Source organism: Diabrotica undecimpunctata, chromosome 1, assembly GCF_040954645.1.
Source record: "Diabrotica undecimpunctata isolate CICGRU chromosome 1, icDiaUnde3, whole genome shotgun sequence".
Lineage (NCBI taxonomy): Eukaryota > Metazoa > Arthropoda > Insecta > Coleoptera > Chrysomelidae > Diabrotica > Diabrotica undecimpunctata.
The window spans coordinates 102,030,928-102,053,540 of record NC_092803.1 but is presented as its reverse complement, the minus strand read 5'-3'; the positions used below and the strand labels follow the sequence as shown (position 1 = coordinate 102,053,540).

At 36.9% G+C, this 22,613-nt stretch overlaps 1 protein-coding gene across 1 annotated transcript; it reads right to left on the bottom strand.

Annotated features, from left to right (window-relative positions):
- Nucleotides 1-149: 149 nt before the first annotated feature.
- On the bottom strand, nt 150-21,545 carry LOC140434102 (uncharacterized). The gene is made up of 2 exons (XM_072522138.1): nt 20,479-21,545; nt 150-186 (listed from the first exon to the last, which is right to left on the bottom strand). Exons 1-2 carry the CDS (start codon nt 21,543-21,545, stop codon nt 150-152), a joined length of 1,104 nt encoding a protein of 367 aa, XP_072378239.1.
- Between the last annotated feature and the right edge of the window lie 1,068 nt (nt 21,546-22,613).

Genomic DNA, 22,613 nt, shown 5'->3' with positions numbered 1-22,613 from the left:
AGTACAGGCAGTTAAACGGCTGATGCGTCAATTTAGAAGTAAGAGCAAGTACCAACTTGCTGAAAAGCATACCCATACACAAAAGGAATATGTAATAAAATGTACTGCATAAACTATAGCGATATAAGCTATATATATATATATATCTATTAATTATTAGAATGTACAGTAGTTTTTCTAATACACCTAAAACGATTGAGTAAATAGGTGAACTATAAAATAGGTGAATATTAGTGTGGAATTAGAAAAACTTAATAAATCGTTGATCAATTATTCACTATTAGACAGTTAATGAGAAATGTTGGGAATACAAAAAAAATTAAACTAGTTATTTATAAATTTTAAACAAACACTGATATAATCATAAGAATAAAACTATGAAATACCATGGCAGAACTAGGCTTACCTAATAAACTAATTAATTTAACAAGGAATAATCTACAAGTAAAGTAAGACTTCAAGCAAAACTGTCGATTTATTTCCAAATGTACATTGATTTCAAACAGGAAGATTCCATTCCAAACTCTATTTAAAAAGTAAAATCCAATAATCATAACCCAAAGTGCTTTAAAAAAGGTGAACGAATTAGCGAACAGCTGTTTTGAAAACTAAATATTATAAAACGAATTGGGGATATTATATTACACAAACTAAACCGCTTGTCTACAAAAAAAAAACCAAGAAAATATGATACGACAAGAAAGACTAATGACTTTACAGCTAATTGCCACATAAATATCAATGTATAACGCAAATATTAGGACGATTTTGTATACATATTAGACAAATAACGATAAATGTTACAAATAAAGGTTAAAACATGCTTTTCAATTCGCGGTAAAAGATTTAATAGAGTTCAGCACACAAGATAAATTCGTAACAAAATTCATATACCAGTAAACGGTACTCGAGACAGCAGCAAAGTAATTTTGGCAACAAATATGTAGGTTGTACTTTACCCCATTGGAATCATAGCACCCGCTATGGAAAATGGTGTCTTCTTTGACATCCAGCAACCACAAATGTAAAATTAGGAAAGATTAATGTGCAATTAGAAAAATTCAATGAACCGTTGATCAAATATTCACTATTATATACTTAATTAAAAATGTTGGGAATAAGAAAAACATTAAGCTAGTTATTTATAGATTTTAAACAAACATATGATATATTTATAAGATTGTAACTAAAATGCTATGGAAGAACTAGGCATACCTAAAGAAATTAACTGCCAACTTACTTTCAAATGTCCAGTGTCCTCAAACATGAAGATGCCGTGTCTCCAATCGTATTTACCATCGTTTTGAAGAGCATCGCCCGGAAAGCAAATACAGAAAATCTCACAGTTTAATAATTAAGGTCCTCATATTATAGGGACTTTTGACGATGACTTTAACATAGTAGCAAGTATAATTATTAGTGAGAAAAAAACATTAATACATTCAATAGAAAAAATCGGAAAAAGGGTCCTCCAAATCAACGATAATAAAAAAATATATGGCTATCATAAGAAGACTATCATTAGAAACAGAATAGGACATAATATTTCAATAGACCAGTATAACTTTAACTATAAGCAAAAAATTAAATCCAAAAATACATCCCGCAGTAAGAAAAATAATAATCTACGTATGTAAGTAAAACACGAACAATGAAAAAATAAAATAAGAGCCGATTGAGCATCGCAGAAAGAAGAATTCTTAGAGAAATATATAATTCTATTATGAATCAGATCACAAATCAATACAAAGTGCAAAACAATAACTTTATCGTTGAGATCTCGTTTCTTGTACGACGGTGCAATTTTTATATACCTGTTTGACCTTAGCATTAGTTCCCGGTCGTAAAACACTTCTGACTGAGGGCAATCTTTCTAGCAATCCTGATGTAATTAATACCTGAGTTTTACTTACATTGTTTTATATATCCTGATTTTAGTAGTATGTATTACACTTCTGGATTTAAAAGTATTATGAGGTTATACATATCTATCAGTTTGCTACCTGAATTTTCCCTTTTGTCTCTTATGTGACAACGTTATCTGCGATATCTAGAACGCTCAAATTTTTCAAAATTATATGGGTCTATTGTTACGTTATATGCCCTATTTTACATCGTCTCTTTTGTCTGTTAATGAACATTTATTTGGTTTTCTCGTTACTATTAAACCGTTTTTTTTTGCTGGTAATAGCATTATTGTATAGTATTCTAATATTTAATCTATGGAATAAATCAGGATAGCGGATAGATATTCTTTACTTTCTCGAAGAAATTATATTGTAACACACAAAAACCCTATTAAATTGCCAAAAACTTCCTTGCATATTCTACTTAATTATGAGGGGCAGCAGCAATATCAGTACCATAATAATGCATATATTCCTGGACTGACTAATCGTTGGATAATAGGAAGCATGAATGTAGCAGCTTTAATGCTTTGGTGACTGCTTGCTAAAATCGGGGAGCAGAGATATCAGTACCAAGTTAATGACTATAGGAGTTGCGGATACATTTTCTGATAACTTTTCTTAGTTCCTCCCTTTTTTTAACATATACCATAGAAGTCTCAAGTAAAGTTCCCATGTATTTTGTGGAAGATGCATAAGGTATTTAGACATCGTTTTTTGTAAAATTAATGTTTTAGATTTTCAGATGTATAAACTTGACGTTCAATAATTTGGACTCATTTAGTTTAGGTTTCCAATTTTAAGTACATATGAATTTTATTTAATAACAGTTATAATTTTTTTGCTGCTACTTTGCTGTTGTCAAATACTGTGAGTATGACAGTGTCATTTCCAACTATGACCATGTAGGTATACTATTTGCAGGTTAAACTCCCATGCTATACTTTAGCAAAGGCCTAAGCTATGTCAAAAAAGACTAGCACAATTTTTTTTTTCTAAAACGTATTTCTCAACAAGTTTCTCACTTAGTTACCTATATCGATAATTCTGTATATTCAATTAATCATAGGATATTTTTTATCTTCGAATAAAAATTATCGGTTTGGAATCAGCTCTTTTCTTTTATTATTGGTTTCATTAACTTAAGGTGGTTCTTAACTAGGTGTTTCTCAAACAGTTTTAACATTACTGATTTAACAAATATGAACAATTTGTTATATAATATTTTGAATAACTCGAGTAGCGAATAATTAATAAAAATAAGCGATTCATTTATTTTGAAAAATTATGTATATATGCAAGTATCACCATATTTACTGATTCTTCATCACCATTCTCTTTGCCTTTATCCCTTTATGCCTTATCCTTATATACAGGGATATCTTTCTATCTTTCGCCATATCAAGATGAATTTCTTTCATACACATATTTCTCCTATTCGTTTCCCGTCATCTCTTTTTCGGTCTTTCTCTCCTACTACATTCTGGGACCTGAAAAACCAGAATCCTATGTATTGCATGACTCTCGTGTCGACGATCAACATGCCCTAATTATCGTAACCTATGCTTCCCCATTTTTGCATAGATGAGGTGCTGCGCCTAGACTTCTCCTAATATTTTAATTTTTAATTTAATATTTTCCTTTTAAGCTACCCATCCATCTAAGCATTGTCATTTCGTTCAAATGCATTCATTGTTCTTATTTTTTCAACTGTCCAATTACGGTTTTATATCCGTATTATGGAATTTACCTTTCAGTTTCGTAAGAACCTTTCTATCACACACGACATCACTTGCTTCTTTCCATTTTATCCATCCTTATTTGAGTCTACTATATCTCCATCTATTTCCCCATTGCTTTGTAACATCAAATCTAGATTCCTACCTAAAACGATTTTTTTTTCAATAATTTCACCAGTCAACATTACAACTTGATTTAAAGTAAAGTTGAAGTTAATTTTTAAATGCACACTTTAGATACTCTGTTTTTGTCTTCCTTAGTACCTTTTTGCTCAAGCGCCCATCTTCATTGTCTCAATCATTAATTGAATTCTCTCTCCTTATCTCTTACTAACACCACATCGTTAGCATACATCAGGCACCATGGGATATCTCCTTGACATGTTTTCGTTAATTTTTCCAACACTAATTAGAAGAGATAAGGGATTAGCACTGACCCCTGATGCAATACTATTCTTAAATGAAATTTATCAGTCTTACCCTCACCTGTTCTAACATTAATTTTCCATTACTTGCCTTATGATAAAAATTGCATCCGTTGTTGATTTGCCTTGCATGAATTTAAACTGATTTTCTAATATTTCTATTGGTTGGTAAGTTGGCTTTCTCTCTTCTAAAAGCATTTACTAACAGTGGCCATACCTAGTGCTACTGCTAATTCCAGTATATTATCTGCTGCGTTATTTCTAGTTCCAATGCCGTATCCTCCATCTATATGTTCATTTACTCTGTCTAATTAGCCTCTATTAGCGTTGAAGTTACCTTCTATTATGAGTCATTTCTTAGTTGGAATATTTCTAAGTCTACCACCTAACTGATCATAGAAAGCTTTTCTTTTATCGTCACCTATTTACACATAGCGACATGGATTATGCCTGGAGGAACAAACGCTAACCAAATTGATCATGTCTTGATAGACAAACGGGCCGCAACAAGCATACAAGATTTAAAAACCCGAACAGCTAGATATACAAAAATTGAAACAACAAGGTGCCAAACAAAACTATGAAAGAGAAATAACACAAACACTGACAGCACTAGGCACCGAAGAACATTGGGAAGAAATCAAAACAAAAGTTATTGACGCAGCAAGAAAAATCATAGGCATGAAAAAGAAAAATAGAAAAAGGGAATGGTTCAATGACGAGTGTAAAAAGGCCATACAGAAAAGAAATGAAGAACACAAGAAATATATGAAAAAAAGAACCAGAGAAAGAAAGGCAAGTTACCAATATTCAAGACGGAGGACAGATGAAATATTCCGAACAGAGAAAAGAAAATACGAAAATGGAATATACAGAAAATGGAAGAAAATGTTCAAAGCAACAATATAAGACAGGCGTACAGATATCTACGCAATTTAAGAGAAGGATATAGACCCCGAACAAATCTATGCAGAAATCAAGAAGGACAAATAACCAGTGATCCAAAAGAAATAAAATCAGTCTGGAAAACCTATTTTCAAACTCTTTTAGGGACACAAGAAAATGAAGATTATATTGACATGCATCACAATGAGGGAGACACCAAAAATATAGAACCCCCAACGATGGAAGAGGTAAAACAGGCAATACGAGCACAAAAGAACAATAAGGCTCCAGGTATTGACAACGTCCCCCCTGAGCTATATAAATTAGGTAGCGATCACCTAGTAGGAAAAATGCATGTACTCATGAACAAGATTTGGAATGATGAAAAGATCCCTAATGATTGGAAAACCGGGATTATATGCCCAATTTATAAAAAAGGGGATAAACTGAAATGCGAAAATTAGTGAATTAGTGAACAGAGTGAAACAAATCTTAAACAAATCGTGAGAATACGACATTGACGTCCACAACATATTCATAGATTTCAAACAAGCCTACTAGTTAATTAATAGGAACAAGTTATATCAGATATTGCAGAGCTTTAATATCCCCCAAAAATACATCCGACTGGTAAAAACAACAAAGGATTCGTCAATAGCAACTGTCAGAGTCCAAAATTAGCTCACTGAAAATTTTACGATAGCCCAAGGATTAAAGCAAGGAGACGGGCTAGCACCGACACTATTCAACCTGACCTTGGAATATGTGATAAGACAGCTGATTATTGGAAGAGGTAATCTCCTAACAAATAAATCAATACAGATTGCCCTATGCCGATGATATCAGCATCATGTCTCGCAGAACAGAAGAGGCGGCAGAAATATATTCACAATTAAAATCAAAGGCAAAAGAGACCGGACTAGAAATAAATATTTAAAAGATAAAAAAGTTAACACAGGCAAGAGCTAGGGGAAACAGACGCACAGTTGAATTAGAGGACGATAATGAAACGGTAGAAAGGTTCATATATTTAGGAGTTACATTAAACACGGATGGAACAGAAGAACCAGAAATCCAAAGAAGAATAGTAAAGGGAAACAAAGCTTATTTCTCACTCGATCATGTGTTTCGCTCCAACAACGCACACTGGAGATCGAAAATACAAAACTATTATCAGATCAATAGTATGTTATGGATGCGAAACATGGGTGATGACAGAAGAGACAAAAAGAAAACTGGAAGTCTTCGAAAGAAAAGTCCTAAGGAAGATATTTGAACCTATTAACGAAAACGGAATATGAAGATCCAGGTATACCCATGAACTCTACCAACTGTTCAAAGAGACACCGATCTCAGAATTCGTTAAACTTTAGAGACTTCGCTGGGCTGGTCATCTAGTAAAAATGGAGACAGAAAGATTGCCAAAAAGAGCCCTTGATAGTAAAATGCAGGGCGCAAGACCAAAAGGAAGGCCACGGAAAAGATGGGAGGATGAAGTGGCAGCGGACGCGCAAAATTTGCTAGACGTGAGAACCTGGAGAAGATCGGCGCGAGACCGACAAGGTTAGAGACATAGTTTGGAGGAGACCAAGGCCCGATTTGGGCTGTAGCGCCATTTGAGAAAGAGAGATGTAGATGGTAGATCCAAGCTTCTCCAAAACTTCTCTCAGCTGACTGGTTTTTTCCTCTCTCACTTTGAGTTTTTCTTTGCTTCTTTGCCGGCAAAGATAATACTTTTCTATTTATCACATGGTTTTATCTGCACTAGAAATACGTCACATTTGTGTTAGACACATGTCTTACCTATGAGTTTTAGTGAAGTAAAGTTTCTTTATCTCTAGATATGCCATGCCCTCAATTTTTATAAACATAATTAGAATAGGTTATCCTAAAAGGTTCGATTTGACAAAATCATATTAAACGGGTGATTGAATAATTAGCCGATTAATTAGTTAATCATTCCTTAGTGTACGTCCGATTACAATGGTCTCATTAGTACTTTAATCTTCGTCAAACCTCCTTCTTTTGACCCCTTAAGTAATGGCTTATCATTTACTTTTTATAAAAAATTTAATTTTTATATACTATTCGACGATATTTCGAATCAGATTTGTGTACTAATAACTGTAGGTAATAAAGAGTCTCTTTATGCAGAGTAAATAAGTTTGTAATTTCAGTCACAAGTCGTTTACATGGATAATAAACAGTTAAAATAAGTGTTCAAAATTTTAACTACCTATATCGGCGCTATTGATCTTGACAATGGCTACTTAGACAAAGTATTTTTTAGTATGTAATATATTCTGGATTATATTACATACGTGCCAATACGCTGTATTAATACTGTTGAGCGAGGGTATATTGTTCCCATTCTTATTTACTATGCACGTGTTTAAAAATAATATTTGAAAAAAATATATTGAAGGGAAGTACTTTTACCTATGGTAGCGACAATCAAATTTATTTCTTACACTTTAACGTTTCGTGGTAAAAATGATTTTGTGTGAAAATAATGGTAATTAAATACGTGCTTTGGAATATTTATCGAGTTCAATCTAACTGCAAGATTGGTATAATAAATTATTTATCCCTACAATGTGATGAATTTATTTCTATTGTATTGAAATATTTGCAACTCATAAGAGTGAACAAATTACAGAAAGCGAAATTTTACTCTCTAATTATTGATTCAACACCTGATATAGATCAGCGTACCGTCATTCTTCACTATGTTCTTTTAAGTGGTATAAAAGTTGAATTTTTGAAATTTGAGACTCATCAAACTGATGGTTCGGTAGTCACTACATCTTTTTGCATTTGCTTTTTTAGGTATCGTCACAAAAATCGACAGCCGCCAATCCGTTGGTATATAGCCAGTTTTATAAATTTTATTAAACAGATGAAGGAGAGATATTTTACCTGAACTTTGGAAGCACTTTATTATTTCACTCGGTATTTCATCTGGTCCCGTCGCTTTTCGGGTCTTTGCTAATCGTATTGCTTGTTCAATTTCGTCCATAGTTATGTCAGGTCCTGTAACTACTTCGTTAGTTTCAAGCTCGGACCTTTCATTACTAAACAGTTCCTCAATATACTCTTTCCATCTGTCTATTTTATGCGAATTAGTGATAGTCAATTTTCCGTCTCTATCAACGATATTATTTGCCTGTTTTTTGTTCTGACCTGTCAGTTCTTTTATTTTTTTATACATTTTAAATGAATCATGTTTTCCCTGTAATTCTTCAATTTCTAAACATTTGTTTTCGAAGTATGTTTGTTTTGCAGATTTTATTTTAGTCCTTATCTCTTTATTAATTACTTGATACATTTCTACGTTTTGGTTCTTAAAATTGCGTCGTTTTTCGATCAAATTCAAAATCTCATCGTTCATCCACTGTTGCTTTTTTTGACTGCTCTCTTTTAAGTTTGGAGTTGAGTTGCTTATAATCGTTTTGATTTGGTTCCAATGATCCTCGATGGATTCCTGTTGTTCATAATTCTCAAAATTGCTCTCTAAATTGTTTGCAATCATCTGGCTATTGTTCCTAATAAAATCCATATCCAGTTTGTTATAGGATCGTTGTTACTTTATCCGTTTAAGTTTTAATTTTATTTCTGCTAACAACAGATTGTGATCAGATGGAACATCGGCACCGGGAAGAGTTTTTACAGACTTTACTGCATTTCTGTAACGCTCACTGATAGTTATGTAGTCAATTTGATTTCTGACGATATTACGGGAAGTGTTTGCTGGAGATTTCCATGTATATAATCTCCGTTTATGTAGTTTCAAAAAGGTGTTCTTTATACATAGGTTATGTTCTTTGCGGAGCACAGAGCCACCTTCTCTGTCGCTTACGTGGGTAACTCCAATCTGGCGCGTCCATGTCGCGGGGATTGGCATCTATCATTTCAGTAGGCCGGAGTGAATAGATGGTCAAGTCCAGATCGGGACCCAGTTCTGTGGGGTATAACACGGACCCCTACCTAGGGATACAGGTGAAGACCACAACGGTAGGCACGGCGGAGAAGAAGATCTTCGGTACGACGTGGATGGCGGAAGTGGCATCCCTGGATTTTAGGGATGGTATAAAATCAAACCGATAGCGTCTGACCCATATTGGGCGGTTGTCAACAGCGTCTGTACCCATAATGGGCGGCTGAACTAAAAACTCGTCAACACGCAAAGCAAGCGTGACGTTTTAATTGCTATTACCCCTTTATTATGTCAGATACAAATACAAAAACGGATTTACCCCAGGTGAGTAGAAAGAAAAATTCAGAATCCTACACTGATAGACTTTCAGTCAGTCCCACGGATTCTGGGGGGACAAAATTCTGACATATTTTAGAAAACCATCTAACAGATATATATCTCTAAAAATTGCAACTTTCAATGCAAGAACCCTGCTATCAGAAGAAAAATTCATAGAAATGGAATCTGAACTTAATAAAATCAATTGGGACATTGTTGGAGTCGCTGAGGTCAGAAGGAAATGAGAAAGCCTAACCACATAATCCGGTCACATTTTCTATCATGTCGGAGAAAACGATGGGAATGGAGGTATTGGGCTCTTTATTAATAAAAAACTAGCTGAGAATATCATATCAGTAAAAGCAGTTTCCACAAGAGTTATAACGGGTGTCTTTTTTAGAGGTATAGAAATAGAAGTTGGCAACACGTTTTTAAGGGGCGGCCATTTTGACAGCTGTCAGGTGATTATTATTTACTTTAGTTTGACATTTCAATATGAATAGACTGACGCCTGAACAACGCTTTCAAATTGTGCAAATTTATTTTGAAAATCATAGTTCTGTTCGGAATACGTATCGCGCACTACGTCCATTTTATGGTATACATAATCGCCCATCAGAGCAATTAATTCAATCAACTGTGGAACGTTTTCGCACCACGTTCACTCTTAATGATAATACGCATCCACAGAGACGTCGTACAGTGCGTACAGAAGATGTTGCTGCTGTTGAGCGTAGTATAGAGGAAGACCCGAATCAGTCTATACGCCATCGTGCACAGCAGTTGGATATGTGTCCATCCACTTTATGGAAGATTTTGCGAAAAGATTTTGGTTTGCGTGCTTACAAAATTCAACTCGTGCAGGAATTGAAGCCACACGATCACCTAGCAAGGCGTAGATTCGGTGAATGGGCCCAAAACGAAATTGCCGTTGATCCCGACTTTCATAAGCGAATTTTGTTTAGCGACGAAGCTCACTTTTGGTTAAATGGCTACGTCAACAAACAAAACTGCCGTATTTGGAGTGAAGATAATCCTCAAGTGTATGTTGAGAAACCACTATATCCAGAAAAATTGACTGTTTGGTGTGCTTTGTGGGCTGGTGGAATCATTGGTCCGTACTTCTTCAAAAACAATGCTGGCCAGAACGTTACAGTCAATGGTGACCGCTATAGAGCCATGATTACTGACTTTTTTATTCCTGAATTGAACAACCATAATGTGCAGGAGCTGTGGTTTCAGCAAGACGGCGCAACATGTCACACAGCTCGTGCCACAATGGATTTATTGAGGGAAACGTTTGGTAACCGCATAATCTCGCGTTTAGGACCCGTGAATTGGCCTCCAAGGTCGTGCGATTTAACACCGTTAGACTATTTTCTGTGGGGTTATGTGAAGTCGCTAGTCTATGCCAAAAAGCCTGAAACGATTGACGAACTGGAGGACAACATTCGCCGCATTATTGCCGATATACGGCCACAAATAGTGGAAAAAGTCGTCGAAAATTGGACCTTTAGATTAGACTACGTCAGAGCCAGTCTTGGTGGTCATATGCCAGAAATCATATTTAAAATATAATGTCAAAAAATTATCTTTCAAATAAAGTTAATTTCCTGTTCATATAAAAAATAATCTTTGTTTTATTCCACTTTAAAGTTCTATACCTCTAAAAAAAACACCCGTTACTTGCAAAATTACAACTAAACACCCGTTACTCCATAAAGATCATTCAAGTCTATGCACCAACATCGAGTCATGCTGATAAAGAAATATAACAGTTCTATGATGACTTGTACACAGCTGTTTCAGAAGACCAAGAACATTTTACGGTAATATGTGGCGACTTTAATGCCAAAATAGGAATAAGCACTGACCCAGCTGAAAATGCCCTCGGAAATTTTGGCACACCAGGTAGAAACGAAAGGGGCGAAATACTCTTAAATTTTCTATTAGAAAACAATCTATATTTAATGAATAGCTTGCTCTATAAGAAGATCCATAGAAGATGGACTTGGAAGAGCCCCGATGGTAAGACAAAAAATGAGATCGACTTCATCATCACTGACAAAAAACATATAGTCAAAGATGTTACAGTCTTAAATCAATTTAGAGATTTCTCAATACAACAAGAGAAGACGTAAATAACCTAAACGAAGAAATAGTGGATACATTAACACAAGCTCAGGAAAAATCTGGCCCTAAACATGGAAAAGAACAAAAAATTAGTAAAGAAACGAAACAAAAAATGGAAGACCGTAGAATGCTGAGAAGTCAAGGAAATGTTGACTCACAAGATATAAACAGCACCAATAAAGAAATCTCTAAAGCCATCAGACGGAATATTAGAAAATACAAGAAAATTATAAAAACTATAGAAGACAACAAAAGCATGAAAGCATTGAGGAGAAAAATGGAAAATGGCAAAAAAGAAATCTTCCAACTTAAAGACAAAAATGGAAATATTATCTCAGATAGACCAAGCATATTACATATAGTGGAAAGTTTCTATGAAACATTATATAAAAATCAAGTTATTTCAGAGCTCATCGAACAACCAATACAAAAGGTACATAATGTAGGATCGGAGGATATACCAGATATATCACGAGAGGAAATTCAACATGCCCTCAAAAATATGAAAAATAATAGAGCTCCGGGGGAAGATGGTGTAGTCATTGAGACAATTAAACTAGAAGGTCCACTTTTGATGTCTCGAATCCAAACACTTTTTAATCTATGTCTGCATAGTGAAAACATTCCAAGTAAATGGAAGAATTTGGTTACAATCCTCCTCCACAAAAAAGGGGATAAATCAAATCTCAAAAACTATATTCCAATTAGTTTGCTTAACCACCTATACAAGCTCTTTACTCGAATACTGACAAACAGATTAGAATGCGACAACAACCGTTAACCTCCATTGCATGACTGAGAAGATAAAAATTGGCAGAGGGGGACGGCAGGGAGATACCTTGTCGCCAAAACTATTTATAACAGTTATGGAGTACGCATTTAAAAGGCTAGAGTGGGAAGCAAAGGGTATTAGCATCGATGGAAAGATATTCAATCATCTTAGATATGGCGATGATGTTGTTCTTATAACAGACAACTTAGGAGAAGCCAGAGTTATGCTACAACAACTACAGCAAGTAACCCAGAAAGTCAGTTTAAAAATAAACTATGGAAAAACAAAAATGATGACCAATCTCGTCCCCAATGAGCTAATAGAAATCGAAAAGTCGCCCATAGAACTTGTGGAAAAATATGTGTATTTGGGTCACGAAATAGGGTTAACGCGAGATAACCAAACATGCGAGCTACTCAGAAGAATAAGTCTGGGTTGGGCTGCATTCGGAAAAATGAGAGACGTATTTAAAACAAATATACCGATCAGAGCAAAAACCTTAACTCTCACAAAAACATCAGCCGAAAAATTGAGAAGGACACAACGAAAGATGGAGAGATCAATGCTTGGAATAAGCTTAAGAAATAGAAAAAGAAACGAGGAAGTTCGTAGACGAACTGGAGTGGTAGACATTATCGAACATATTACAAGGCAAAAATGGAGATGGGCAGGACATGTTGCAAGAATGAAAGACGACAGTTGGACAAAAAAATTGCTTGAGTGGAGACCACGGACTGACAAGCGAAGCCGAGGAAGACCCCCAACGCGGTGGACCGACGACCTCAAAAGAATCGTGACCAATTGGATAGCAGAGGTGCAGAACAGAAGCAGATGGAAAAGTCTAGAGGAGGCCTATGTTCAACAATGGACAACTCAGGGCTGATTGATGATGATGATGATGTTCTTTGCAAAAATCTGAGAAATAATCTCCTCTTTCATTTCTATCGCCCAGTCCATAACATCCAATAATGTTACTTTGTCTGCCTTTTACTATCTTAGCATTAAGGTCACCCATCATAATAGTAAGATATCTAGTCTTGAGTTGGTCAGTGACAGTCTTTACATCGGCGTAGAACTTTTCAAGTTCTTCCAGTTCACTTTCCGCTGTCGGTGCATACACTTGTATTAAATTTATATTTCTGGGTTTCGCGTTCAACTGAATCATTATGACCCGTTCAGATACCTGGCATATCGCCCTGTCACATTTGCTAACCTCCTTTGAGACTATGAATCCTACACCATTACGATGATAATTACTGTCTTCTCCTGTATAATACACTTCATGATCATCCACATGGCATTGACCAGATCGGGGCCATCTCATTTCACTAATACCCAGAATTGATATTTGCAGTCTTCTCATCTCATTTATGGCATTCTGTGTTTTTCCGGGTTCATATAAACTCCGTACATTCCATGTGCCTATTCTACAGCTTTTTTCCTCAGCTATATTGATAAACCTGGGAAAAATAGTGTAGTAGTCATTCCCTTGGATTTCTAAACCGCTGTGTACATGCTGTTTAAGTGGTTACCACCGCACCGGGTACTGTTATGTATTGACCGTTCTGGCCTACATGACTTCCGCTTAATACAAATACTGAAAGACCAGCTACCGCTTTCCAGGTTCGATTTTATATAAACCCTAAAACCATTGGGCTGCCACCTCCGCCCTCCAGAACGTTGTGAAGACTTCTTCTCCGCCCTGGATGCCGGTGTGGTCTTCATCCATAACCCTGGAGAAGGGACCCTTAACAGGTACTAGTTTCCCGGGCCAGGAAACACATGGAATCTGCGGAAGGCAGGGATTGATTCACTTTCCCTGATAGGACTGTTCAAAAAGGAGTTCCTACCCGATATCCGCGAATCTCTATATACAGCAGTTTTAATATATTAAAATGAGGGAGTTTATTATCTAACGGGATGTCATATAGTTTTTATAGAAATTCCCTTTAATTTAAGGTGTCGTAAGCGGTATTTAGATTTACAAATACCACCCCTGATGCCTGATATCTTTCGTACTCGTTGTTACTTTTTGCACTCACGATGACCTCTATTAACGGTGACCAATGTATAAAGTGATTTATAAATTATTGTAATTTAAATTTTATTAATATATGAAACAAATATTGCACGTCATAAACTGTAGCAATCGAAAAGTTACTAAGATCTCCCTGCTGTACAGAGTTTTCTATAATTTTATGTGGTAACAAATATTAGAGTATTACTACTTTCTTAAACTGTTACACGAAAACTCCACTCGATATACGTACATTTATATGATAAATGTTTCAGTGCGATGCATTAAAAGAAAATACTAATGAATAAAAATGAAAACTTTCCAAGTTTATAATAGACGCTTACTTAAGTTTAAAAATAATTAAAGCAAGTAATATAAATTACTACCTTGCCTATTAAACATAAAAGTAATATAAGGTTATATGTCGTTTAACAATTTATATTATAAAAATTTTAACTACATTAGCCAAGTATCTATGAAATTCTTCGATGCCTAAATTGATGAATATTAATATAAATTTCAAGTCCCACAATATACCTGCTGTAAAATTTGAAAATCTACGACTAATAAAATTATTGGCAACATTGCAGGAGCTAAGTTTTGTACCCGAATAGGTGTATACGGATCCCATAAATGTTTTAACGTATTACGGAGCCTACTTGATCCTATGCGTTGGTCGGAGTCTACATAAAGCGCTACTTAGATAATAATATACTCGGTGTATATTCTCCTAGAGTTCGTATAATACCGTTTTAGTACGGAGCTCACATTAACCGCTAGATCTATATATATATATATATATATATATTTTTCAAATATTGAGACTGAACAAATAGAGTTTTATTTCCTGACCGATTGCTGATACTATAAATCAATATATATATATATATATATATATATATATATATATATATATATATATATATATATATATATATATATATATATATATATATATATGTCCACCTAATCTAAATGTTTTGACTGATGAAGATTCGGCTGACGAGGATAATGGTGGATTTGTAGATAACCTGTCCCAAAGACAATTATTAGCAGAATCCAATCTGGGTTATTTTGATGGTGCACCATAAGAAGCATTTTTAATGAGATGAAAGACGAGCAAACACCACGTATGTCATCACTTGATTCAGAACCTACTACTAGTTTTTTGAAATCACGAAAGGGAAAAAGTATACTAAAAGAACTTGGATCGATGGAGATTTTGTAAAAACATCCGACTTTCCCAAAGCAGGCTACTCACAATTTAAAAATATGAGCCCTATAAATTTATTTGAGTTGTTTTTCGATAACGAAATGTTAGGCCATATTTTAGACGAAACCAGAAAATACGCTCTTTTTGTGAATTGTCGTGATCCGAAGATTACCTTGGACGAGCTTAAATGTTTTTTGGGTATTTTGATTATGTCTGGATACAACAGTCTTCCTGGAATATGTTTTATTGGGACACTGGAGCAGACATTTCCAATACAATGGTGAAGGATGTAATGTGTCACGACAGGTTTATCCAAATAATGCGTTGTGCTGATAATACGCAAATGGATTTGAATGATAAAATGTGGAAATTGAGACCAGTAATAAAAAAATTACAAAATTCTTTTCTCAAATATTATATCAACCAACTGAAAATATGAATTATGATGAGTCGATGGTGAAATATTATGGTCGCCATAATTGTAAACAATTCATTAGGGGAAAACCGATAAGATTCGGTTATAAAGTATGATGCCTTAACTCCGAAACTAGTTACCTTGTAAATTTTGAGATCTATTAAGGGAAAAGTACAAATTCGAAAGATTCGCTTACCTTGTCTCGATGTTAAACACTTTGCCACAACAAAAGCTGCCTTACCAAATCTATGTAGATAAACTTTTTACTGGATTCAATTTAATGGTGTATTTAAAAGAAAAAGGGTATGGTGTCACATGAACAATAAGAGAGAACAGAATTCCACAAGATGTTCCACTTGTCGATAAAAAACTATGTCCAAGCAAACTTGAGGTTATTTGGTTTCAAAAATTGACAAGGAAGATGGTATTATGTTGACAACATAGATGGATAACGCCGTCGTAACAATGGCATCAACTTCATATGGTGTGCATCCTATTTAACAAGTAAAACGTTATTTACATTCTGAAAAATCAATTGTCCAAGTTTCTCGCCCACATATTGATGGAATGTATAACAAGTTTATGGGAGGCACTGATATAATTGATGAGGATTTAACAAGATACCGTATAAGTATTCGTAGTAAGAAATGGTATTGGTCTATTATACTTACACGGTTAATTGATGCTGCTGTGCAAAATTCGTGGACACTTTATAAGTGTTCAGGAAGACCAACAACTAATTTAAATTTTCGATGTGAAATCGCTACTACTTACCTTACCAAATTCAGAAACCTTCCTATTAGACCTGGTAGACCAACAACAAGTAGATATAGTCTATCTTGTAATAGAATCTTTGACAGCATTAGGTACGATGATAAGATGGTATTAACCATCTCATTATACTTGTTCCTAATAAAAAACGAAGGCGGTGTGCAGGAGAACGAGAAGGGTGCTGCTCAGTAGGACGTACGCAGTGTGAGAAACGCGATATTGGAGTCTGCATTGAATGCTTTGTCATATTTCATAAAGAGCAAATCTTATAATATTTTTATAGTATTTTGACCTAGTGTTAACATATAGTCACAGTTTGTAATGTCATATATTCGATAAACAAATAAAATTTAATAGGTTTTTCTGCTTATTTGTATTTTTCCTAAACTAAACTTGGTAAAAAACCACCAGTTTAACAAAAAAATTAATTCAGGCTTTGATGGGTTAATTGCTACTATTTCTGCTGTACTTATATTTATTGACGTCAGCTTGGATGAAAATGAAAAACCTATGTCAGGGATATACACTCCATAAACAGTTTGTATTTCCTAATTAATTTCGAATTTTGATGCATCAGTGTAAACAAAAATATATTTTCTAGATAACTTCTCAGTTACTATTTTAAATATTGTATTTTGATTGATACCTGTTTTATTGATGTTTAGCTATCACATCTGTTTTGTGGACAATTTTTTATATTGTTTTAGATAATCTAATGTTTCTACTAAGTATGGACGCTCTTTCTGTCTCCAGAAACCAAAGTTGTGATTACATGCCTGGTTTACTTCATTTGTTTACTCCTACAGTGGATGCTTTTGCTAGATATAAATTTTTGATATGGATTTTTTTGCTAGCCATCTCCTTCTAAATTCTGGAGTCATATCTCCCATTTCTGCTAACACGGCTATAGTGGGGGGTCGACTTCATGCATTCTAGAATTAGCCTCAGTGCTTGATATTATATGGTGTCTAGTTTTTGTAGGGTTTACTTAGATCTTACCAGTCCATAATAGGCTATAAGCAATGTTGTAGGGTCTCCACCACACTAAACTCTACAGAAGGATCTCATTACATTAATTCCTTTACTGGCTTTACTTTTAATGTTGTCAATATATGGGTTCCAATTTAAATTGTTTGTATGGGATAATCTGATTATATGAATATCTGGATACTTATGTATCTATGCTACTCGTTTTTGCTTATCCAAATTTGTTTATCGAAATTGAGAAGTTGTGTGTATTCAGCCAGTTGTGTATGTCAGCTAGGACTAAATTTGTAGGTGTTGTTCCTTGAGTAGGGTTATAATGTTTACTCAATAAAACTAGATCATCTGCATATGATAGTAGAACACATTCATTTGGAATTATGTCATAAATTGAGTTGATGTAGAAGTTGAAAAGGAAGGGATTAAGAGGTGATCACTAATGTAACCTTTTTGTTCTGTAGCCTGGTCCTACAAGGTTTTCTTCAATGTCTTTAATATATATTTTTCTATTATGAAGAAGATTGGAATATGATATTAATTAGTTCAATTGTAGAATGTAGAATGTAGAAAATGGGGCGGCCAATAGAGCCTGATACACTGCGACCTTTGCAGATCTATTGTGTTTCCCCCTTATTTTAAAGCACTTCATCTAGCTTGGTCCTCTTAATGAGACTCAACAGCCTTGGTAGTGGCCTTTTCATGTAGCCTGGTGCTTCCGGTTTTTCCTCTCCGAGTTCTAGAAACCGCATTCGTGCGAGACCTTCGCAATGGCACAGAACGTGTAGAGCGGTTTCCTTTTCTTCCAGACAGAAACGACAGGTGTCCTCTTCTGTCAGGCCTATGAGACTCAAGTGTCTATTGAGTCTACAGTGCCCAGTGAGCAGACCCACTATCATTCTGACAGTCCTGCGTCTGTGCGAAAGTAAGTCTGCTGTAAATTTAGCCGAATGTCCTTTGATGAACTGTTTGGCCTGCCTCTGTCCTGGTGAGTTGTTCCACCACTCAAGAGACTTCTGTTGCACCCATTTGTGTATGGCTGCCCTTTTTATCGTATTTGCGATTCCAAAGAAGGGTTCCGGACCAACCAGTGGCGTAGATGCGCCTTTTCGGGCCAATTCATCGGCCTTCTCGTTGCCACGATGACCCTTATGTCCCGGCACCCAGGCAAGTGTCAACCTGTTTTGACTTCCCACCTGAGAGAGGACATCCAAACAGTTCCATACCAGCCATGAATCGACCTGTACCGAACTGAGAGCCTTTAGAGCCGCTTGACTATCCGAATAGATAACGATGGAGTCGTTATCTACATTTCGGCCAATTAGTTCCATAGCGCACCTGTGTATAGCAGCTAATTCGGCTTGAAATACGGTCGCGTATGTTCCTAGACATACCCGGACTTCCGTCCTTGGTTTTATGCCATATATTCCAGCCCCTGTACCTGTATCCGTTTTGGAGCGTATACCATATTGAGTTTGCTGTTAGCGGCGGACCAGTTTCCCAGTCCTCTCTTTTTGCTATTGTAATTTGAAAATTTTTGTTAAAACTATACCTCGTAACCATTCGGTCTACAGGCATTCCTAGAACGGGGTCTGCCTTTATGTCCTGGTATAGCCTTAAGTTATCAGCTCCCTGCATCATACTTATTGGAGCTTGGCCTTGGATCAACCGATGAACTGTTGATCTGGCTTCACTCTGTATGTATATATGCAGATGTGGTAGGTTTAGCAGAACTTCTAGCGCGTCCGTTGGGGCTGTTCTCATGGCTCCTGTAACACTCAAGCATGCAAGCCTTTGTGTGCTACTGAGCAATCGAATCGCCCCGGACTGTTGCGTTTTGTTCCACCACGCCACTGAACCATAAGTTATCATGGGCCTTATAACCCTTGTGTATAACCAGAGGTTCATTTTAGGATTTAACCCCCAATTCTTAATACACATTCGTCTACATGTGTTCAGGGCCATAGTGGCCTTCTGTGTGACTTTCTGAATGTGTGCATTCCATGTCAGCCTCTGGTCGAATGTTTTTTTAGGGTTAACCTTCAGGCCTTCTTCCTCACACCAGCTGTCCACCATCCTCAGAACGACTTGAAGTCTCTCCGAAATTATTTTGGTAAAGCGTCCTCGGACTACAATTACCAAATCGTCCGCATAACCCAGACAGTAAAAACCCTCCCTGGACAGTGTATTAAGTAGGTCGTCCATAAGCGTAGCCCACAGTAATGGGGATAAAACTCCTCCTTGTGGGCAACCGCTTCCTGCCTTCGCTTCAATAGTGGCTTCACCTAACGAGGACACAATGATCCTGTTTATTAAGGTCGCCTTTGTCCACTCGCATATGAAGGCAGGAACTCCTCTTCTTTTAAGCGCGTCCGTTACAGACTCGAAGGAGACGTTATTAAACGCTCCCTCCACGTCCAGAAACGTCGCCACCGCTATCTCCTTGTCATCTAGCGACTTTGAGAGCAGTCTGTTAAGATCATCCAGCACCAAGTCAGTTGACTTTCCTGGCTGGTATGCATATTGGCGATCGCTAAGTGGATTCTCCATCAGCACGTCGTCCCTAATATACCTGTCTATCAATCTTTCCAGCGTTTTTGCTAGGAAAGAGGATAGACTTATTGGTCTGTATGACTTGGGGGTCTGGTCCATTACCCTACCAACCTTGGGGATATATGTGACTTTCACCCTTCGCCATGCGGTTGGAATATATCTCCATGCCAAACTAGCTTTGAAGATCTTTGTTAGATGCGGGATGATCACATCCTGTCCCTTCTGTAGCAAGGCTGGATAAATCCCGTCCATTCCAGGTGATTTGTATGGCTGGAATTTATTGATGGCCCACCTGACTTTTTCCGGTCTCGTGATGTCGGTAGCTAATTTCCAGTCCGCCTTAGTAGGCCTTCTGGGATGAGCTACCTCTACCGAAGGATTTATTAAGCTTTCCTCCAGGGTTTCTACATACGTTTCGTCCTCTTTCTTCAAGAGGCCGACCTGATTCGCAATACCATCCTTAGCCAGGACCTTGTGGATTCTGGAACATGCGGGAGCCTGTTCGACTTCCTCGCAGAACTTTCGCCACGAGTCTCTTTTGGCTTTTCGGATCTCCTTATTATATTGCGTCAGTTTTTTTCTATAAATGGCCCAGTCCTGGTGGAATTTGGCTTTATTGAATAGCCTTCTTACATCTGCCCTAAGCTTTTGTAAGTATTCATTCCACCAGGGTGTGTTTTTCTTTCCTTTCTTTTCTCTCTCTGGACAATTCTCCTGGTAAGCGGCCAGAACAGCTCCCCTCACCGTTTCGACTGTCAGTTCGAGATCTTCCGTATCTTTTATGGTGCCGATTCCTCCCTCAAGAGACTTCTCGAGTGAGCCTCTATAGCCTTCCCAATCCGTCTCTCTCGGGTTCCTAAACCTTGCCACCATTCGAGTCGAAGTAATTAAATCAAATCGAATGTGCCTATGGTCGGAACATGAAGGTTCCTCTGACACATGCCAATTCTTTATAGTATCGTACGTTTTTTCACTGCAAAGTGTTACATCTAAGACTTCTTTGCGCGTGGCCGTAACGAAGGTAGGTTTATTTCCTATATTGGCTATTTCTAAACCCATGCTTAAGATGAACTGTAGTAAAGACTCACCTCGACTGTTGATGTTCGTACTCCCCCATGCCAGATGGTGGGCATTGGCATCACATCCCAGTATTAGATGAAGGTTCTCCCTTCGGCTGTAGGTTATAACGTCCTCTACTATGCCTGGGCGGAAGACCTTCTCTCCAGCGAAGTAGGCAGAACAGACCAACCATCTTTTACTACCTTCCTTGGTGGAAGCGGTTAAAATACCTGTAACAAAGTCTCTGGAGCAAAGATCCGGAATCAGTGTACAGTTTACTTCGTTACCATATACAATGCATGCTCGAGGTGTCTCTCCTTTCGCATCGTATAGTAACTTACCTTGTTGCGGCTTCAAGCCTGCAATCTTCCCTCCGTGGAGCCATGGTTCCTGCAGTAGGGCCAAGTCCAGGCCTTTCATGTCAAACCTTCTGCACAAAACCGCCGACGCAGCTTTAGCATGATGAAGGTTGACCTGCAGGACCTTTACTCTGCCTTCCTCTAAACTGAAGGCTAACTTTCGGGTTTTCCCGTGTCCTCTACCCCTTCCATGGGAGCGGCTACCCGCTCAGTGGCTTCTAGCCTTCTAAGCGGGTTTGTACCACTCCCCTTCAAGTCGGTATGGACTTCTTTCGGGATTATTCCTTCTTTAGCTCCTTCCCTCGACTTATCATGTATATATATACATATATATACATATATTGTAGTCTTTTATTTGAATTTCGCGCCATTGACAGATCTGATTGTCACTCAATTTGCGTTTTACAAACACTGACGACTTTTTACTAGTAAAAGAAGTGCGAGGAGTTAACCCTCTGGAATATATTGTTTTTCAAACCGAAAGTACTGTTTGTTTAGCTTGCTCAGGCTCCAAGCTATGATAATTGAACGCAGAATGTACATTTTGTATGTTATCATTTGAAGACTACAGGGAAAAAACCAGACATGTCAATTTTTTTCAAATTTCAGATTTCTATTCTATGGTATAGAACACGCGGAGAAGCACATTTTAGAGCTATCGTACAGTGCAAAAAGTAGTCTTGTCATGAGTAATTACACTTCAAACCTCTAAACTGAAGGCTAACTTTCGGGTTTTCCCGTGTCCTCTACCCCTTCCATGGGAGCGGCTACCCGCTCAGTGGCTTCTAGCCTTCTGGGCGGGTTTGTACCACTCCCCTGCAAGTCGGTATGGACTTCTTTCGGGATTATTCCTTCTTTAGCTCCTTCCCTCGACTTATCATCCTTAGGTCGAGCCTTGTGTTTGGTCGAAGTGTTAACCTTCTTTGGCGCTGCTTTAGAGCTTTGCCCCTCTGAAGGTTTTACTTCTTTTCTTTTTTGCTTAGCCTTGACTGCCGAGGTTGCGGCAGTTACGCCTTGCAACCCCGATGGTCCGGCCTCTGCAACCTTCTTAATGTACCCATCATCCTTGACACGGAATTTAATTCTTCCGATGCCAAAGTAAGGACACATTTGAAGTTTGTTGAGTTCC

Coding starts and splice junctions, on each gene's coding strand:
- LOC140434102 (XM_072522138.1), bottom strand. CDS start 21,545: ATGAAAGGCCTGGACTTGGCCCTACTGCAGGAACCATGGCTCCACGGA. Junction 187..20,478: donor TTGAAGAAAGAGGACGAAAC/GTATGTAGAAAC, acceptor CAATCGTTTTAG/GTGTATTAGAAAAACTACTG.